Source organism: Humulus lupulus, chromosome X, assembly GCF_963169125.1.
Source record: "Humulus lupulus chromosome X, drHumLupu1.1, whole genome shotgun sequence".
Taxonomy (NCBI): domain Eukaryota; kingdom Viridiplantae; phylum Streptophyta; class Magnoliopsida; order Rosales; family Cannabaceae; genus Humulus; species Humulus lupulus.
This window is the reverse complement of record NC_084802.1, coordinates 132932808-132937945: the sequence shown is the minus strand read 5'-3', so window position 1 is coordinate 132937945 and position 5138 is coordinate 132932808. Positions and strand designations below refer to the sequence as shown.

General features: G+C 36.7%; 1 protein-coding gene across 1 annotated transcript; it reads left to right on the top strand.

Annotated features, from left to right (window-relative positions):
- The first annotated feature begins 750 nt into the window (after positions 1-750).
- Positions 751-2432, top strand: LOC133804051 (uncharacterized). Its single transcript, XM_062242199.1, has 4 exons — positions 751-1141; positions 1230-1425; positions 1513-1599; positions 2167-2432. Exons 1-4 carry the CDS (start codon positions 924-926, stop codon positions 2305-2307), a joined length of 642 nt encoding a protein of 213 aa, XP_062098183.1. The 5' UTR covers positions 751-923; the 3' UTR covers positions 2308-2432.
- Positions 2433-5138: the final 2706 nt, after the last annotated feature.

The following is a 5138-nucleotide window of genomic DNA, read 5'->3' as shown; positions in this document are numbered from 1 at the left end:
AATCAAACCTAGAAACATTCCAATTCAAATGCAATTTAATTGAATTAAAATTTGATTTATTGTGCATAGATGCAATACACCCTAATAGGTGCATAGATAAATAAAAAAATATATATTATAAATTTAATTTAATTAAAATCTTATTTATTGTTTTAATTTTTATATTTTTATTAATTTAATTTTTTAATAAAAAATGTTTTAAATTATTTTCAACAATTTTCATTATTCCATTGGGTATTTTTGTCAAACAAAAAAATTTAGGAGCAAGAGTTTGCAAGTGTCATAGTTTAAGTGAAAAAAAAGCTACGTTTATTTGTCACGTCAGCCAACTATTATAATTTTTGGACTAAATGTAACAGAGGAGGTATTTTCAACAATTTTCATAGTTTGAAGCCAAGCAAAAAAAAAATAAATTGGGGGTAAGAGTTTACAAGTGTCAAAATTCGGGAGAAGAAACCTATTTGTCCAAAGAGTTATTAACCAAATTGGAGTAGAAGTACATTTTTTACTAATTTTACAAATACAGGATACTTGATAAGATTTTTTCGTATTAGAGAGTACTAAAACTATATTTTAATGAAATACAGACTACTAACTAATTATATTCACCAAAATTAATGATGATATTGTTCAATATTTAAAAAAAATCTGTAAATGGCCATGTGTGTGTGTAAAAGGTTATTAAAAGAAAAAGAAAAAAAAAAAAAACAATCAATACTAGCCTGCGAACCAAGTAGGCCGTAGAAAAGAAAGTCTAACAAGAACCGGGTCAATAGACCATGTAACTTCAGTCCCGACGGCCCAACCCAGTCAGTTTCAGCGCCGAAAAGAGCCTCTCAAACTCCAAAAATAAAATTGGCAGTAATAGTATAGCGCGAGGGGGGGAAAAGGAAAAACCACCTCAACTCAATCAAGAATCAACTATGGAATTTGCGTGCTCTGATCTGAATCTCTGGCAAGAAGCTCTATCTGCTTACCCTTCCCGCATACAATCTCTCAACAAACCCAATTTGGTTTCGCTCGATGACTATTACCGCAACGAACTCCCACCTCTCCTCCACCAGCGAAACCCTAGCCCTTACATCACCACCTCCGAGCTCTCAAAGCTCATGCAGTGGAAACTTACCCGTGGAAAATGGAGGTACTCTCTCTCTTCCTATTGGTATATTATATCTATATATATATACATATAATGTTTATTAAATTTGGTGGATAAATCGAATCTATAGGCCGCGTCTGTTGGATTTTGTTTCGGCTTTGGACGAAGACCTGGTAAAATCGGCATCGCAAAAGGGGTTTCAATCCCTGCCCGATATATCGAAAGCTCTATCTGAGCTTACGGTGCTCAAAGGCGTTGGTCCAGCCACGGCTTCAGCGATCCTGGCAGCTTACGCCCCTGATGTAGCGCCATTCATGTCAGATGAGGTCAGATCCATTTTCTCGTTTGGTTTGTTATCTCTTTGTTTGTTAACTTTATTAACATCATAAAAACCATGGTTTTGGTAATAAAAGGCTATGGAGGCAGCTTTGGGAAACTCTAAAGATTACTCGGCGAAGCAATATCTGTTGTTTGCAAATAAATTACAGACTAAAGCAAAGGTCAGTGAATAAGTTAGTTTTTTTTTTGGGTGGGGGGTTGTTTTCCATGGGCGAATGCTTCATTCACAGTTGATAAGTTAGGTAGTGTGTTCGTGGCTATGTGAATTTGCGGGAATGGTATTGAGTTTTTAGGAGTTTGTGACTCGTAAATAAATAGATGATCCACAAGTCAATTTCTTCGAGACATGTTCTGATAAAAGCCATTTATGTGATACATTGATTCAAATTTCCAACTAATTACAACAAAGGCTGTTTTTTCTTTTAAGTAGAACAAGGCGAACCATTAATGTGTGATTGAGGCTTGTGATTCAAATTTGTAGAAAGTGTATTCGTGTTGTATAAGTGGTAAAATGGTTAATTTAGTTACCAACTTGTGCATACTTTATCTTTATCATTCTATTTATTTACTGCTGTTTAGACTTGTGTATGGTATGGAGGAGGAGGCATGTTGTACGACACATAAAATTCTAGTCTTACAATCATGATTTAAAAATTATAGCTTCATCTTAATTCAATTTAGGATGAGTACACGAGTATGTTTATTAATGAACTAGTAACAATATACAGGAGTTGAGTTCAGAAGAAGGGAGCTTCACACCATCAGACGTGGAAAGAGCGTTATGGAGTTCTGTTGTAGGGGAAAAGGTGCAACCTTCACAGTCAAAGTCTAATCAAATTCAAAATTCAAGACAAAAGAGAAAACGTTAATTTTGTATTACCTTTGTCGACATCAGCTTTTGTAAATTTGAACTCATAGATTGTTAAATGCTTCTTTTATTTGCCAAAACAGTGTTTTACCAACTGAGTTTAATTTGAGTGAATTCTTTTTTTTAGTTATTTGTATAGGGAAATTTGAGCTTATATGCATCATAAGATGCCACAATTAAAAAATATGCTTAAGTTTTTGTTAAATTTTACAAAACGATACTTATAACGATGGTTTGATAAATTTTTTTTTTAGAAAACATAACAATGCTCTTAACGATGGTCCCACGGAGACGATTGAGTATTATCTTCCATTTACATTTTGAATTGAATTTTTAATCATTAAATAATAATAGGTGTTTCAAATAATATTATCTTTTTTAGTAAAGGACTGTGGGTTTCTTCTTTATTTTTATTTTCTGATGGCCGTGGGTGGAGAGAGAGAAACAGTTTGAGAGAAAAATGAGAGGAGCAAGTTAGTGATTGATATGTCTAATGTGAATATATGATACAGAATAATTAATTCTGTTATTTTTTTTTTCAATTTTCAGTTTTTATTGTTTAGAGTTAGTTACAGGATTGTTGTAACAACTCTCTCTCTCTTTGCTTGTCTTCATTCTCTAGAAGACTTTTTCTATAAATAAAAGGCCTCTAGCTCAAAGACAAGATGATGAATAAAAAAAGCTTTTGCAAGTCTTTGTAGCTCATTCTTTTCTCTGAGGTGTTCACTTGATAGTCTTGTATAGATAAGCTTCTTTATGGTATTAGATTGCCATTGACATCTTCGTCTGCAATGGATCCTGGTGTTCTTGATAATCCCACCGCTGCTCCGACTAATACTGCTCCTCCGGTCCCTGTCGCTCAGCCTCCCCAATGGAATCCCTTCCAAAACTCCCTCAACTCTTCTCTCACAGTCAAATTAGATCGCATGAATTTTCTTGTGTGGAAATCTCAAGTCATCCCCACTGTCATTGGTCATGGACTCGACGACATTCTTCTCACCGGTGTTGCTCCGGTTGAACGTTTGGTTAATGGAGCTATTAATCCCGAGTTCACCTTATGGAGAAGGAAGGATCAACTACTCCTCAGCTGGCTCCGCTCGTCTATGTCCGAGACAATTCTTGGATCTTTAGCCCAGCACACCACCTCTTTTGCTGCCTGGAAAGCGCTTGAACAACGATACTCTAGTTAATCAAAGGCGCGCCTCCTGCAAATCAAGTCCCAACTATCAACAATCACCAAGGGCAATCTCTCTGTTTCTGATAACTATGATAAAGTGAAGCTCTTGGCTGATTCTTTATCGACTGCAGCTCACCCATTAGAGGAAAGCGGCTTGATTATGCATCAGCTTAATGGACTCGGCCCTGAATTCGATCTCGTGGTTGTTCATGTCACTAGTCTTGTTGACAATATTTCTTTCAAATCAATACAATCTTTACTGCTCACTCATGAAAGCAGACTCGAAAGACACTATAGTATTGGGGATCTTTCCTCGAAAATGGCTGCCAATCTCTCCGTTGGCAATCCAAGATTTGCTTCCACTGGGGCTTCAAGACCAAATGGCTTCTCTGGCCATGGTTCAACTTCCTTTTCCTCTAATCGACAACCTAATCGCCCATATGGTAGAGCTGGATTCAACATTCCACGGCTTCTCTGTCAAGTCTGTCACAAATTGGGTCATACTACTGCAGTATGTCATTACAAGTTCGATAAAAAATTTGTTACCCCTCGCAGGGGTGACTCTAAGGCATTCCTCACTGAGATTGAAGATCCAGATGCATCACAGGTCTACTCCTCGATAACCCTCCCTGATTTTGGTGTTGATCACGATTGGTATGCAGATACAGTGGTATGCAGATACAGGTGCCACCAATCATGTTGCTCAAGGAATGGAACATCTGGACACTGAAATTCCATACTTTGGTTCTGAGTCTTTGGCTGTAGGGGATGGTAAGAAACTTCCTATTACCCATATTGGTAACTCTTCCTTACCCTCTTCTTGTTCATCTCAGCCTTTACATCTTAAGTCCATTTTAAAAGTGCCTAGAATCACTAAAAATCTTGTTAGTGTATCTAAACTTACCAAAGATAACAGGGTGTTTCTTGAATTTCATTCCACTTGTTGTTTTTTCAAGGACAAACTTACAGGGAAAGTTCTGCTTAAAGGAAGGGAGAAAAATGGCCTCTACATGATGTCTCACACCTCTTTTCCCCATTCCAATGTCCAGCTCGAGTGTCAACTTGCCACTAAACAGTCAAATTCTGCCAATTCAATTTCTATTGCACCTTGTTGTAATAATGATTCTGCTATGCAGACTCTACCTCTTGTAACCATTTCAAAATGAATAAAAATGTGAATGATTTTTCTGGTTTACATTCCAATACTTCTCCTGAAATTTTACATGTGCAACATACCAATAATATTAATATTTGGCACTCCAAACTTGGGCATCCAGTACCCCACACTCTAGCTAAGGTTCTGTCCAAACTTAAAATCTCAGACTCTCTATTAAAGACCTGCAATTTTGTGAAGCTTGTAAACAAGGCAAAAGCCATAAGCTGCCTTACCCTCTATCTAATTCTAGAGCCTCTCAACCATTAGAGTTAGTTCATACAGATGTCTGGGGTCCATCTCATATTACATCTAAAGAAGGATATAGATAATATATTCACTTCATAGATGACTTTAGCAGGTTCACTTGGATTTTTCCTCTAACGGTTAAATCTGCAGCATATACAACATTTCTCCAATTTAAGGTGTTAGTGGAAAAACAGTTTCAATTACCCATAAAAAAAGGTTCAATCTGATTGGTGGGGGGGGGGGGGGGGGGGGG

Coding starts and splice junctions, on each gene's coding strand:
- LOC133804051 (XM_062242199.1), top strand. CDS start 924: ATGGAATTTGCGTGCTCTGATCTGAATCTCTGGCAAGAAGCTCTATCT. Junction 1,142..1,229: donor CTTACCCGTGGAAAATGGAG/GTACTCTCTCTC, acceptor TCGAATCTATAG/GCCGCGTCTGTTGGATTTTG. Junction 1,426..1,512: donor CGCCATTCATGTCAGATGAG/GTCAGATCCATT, acceptor TGGTAATAAAAG/GCTATGGAGGCAGCTTTGGG.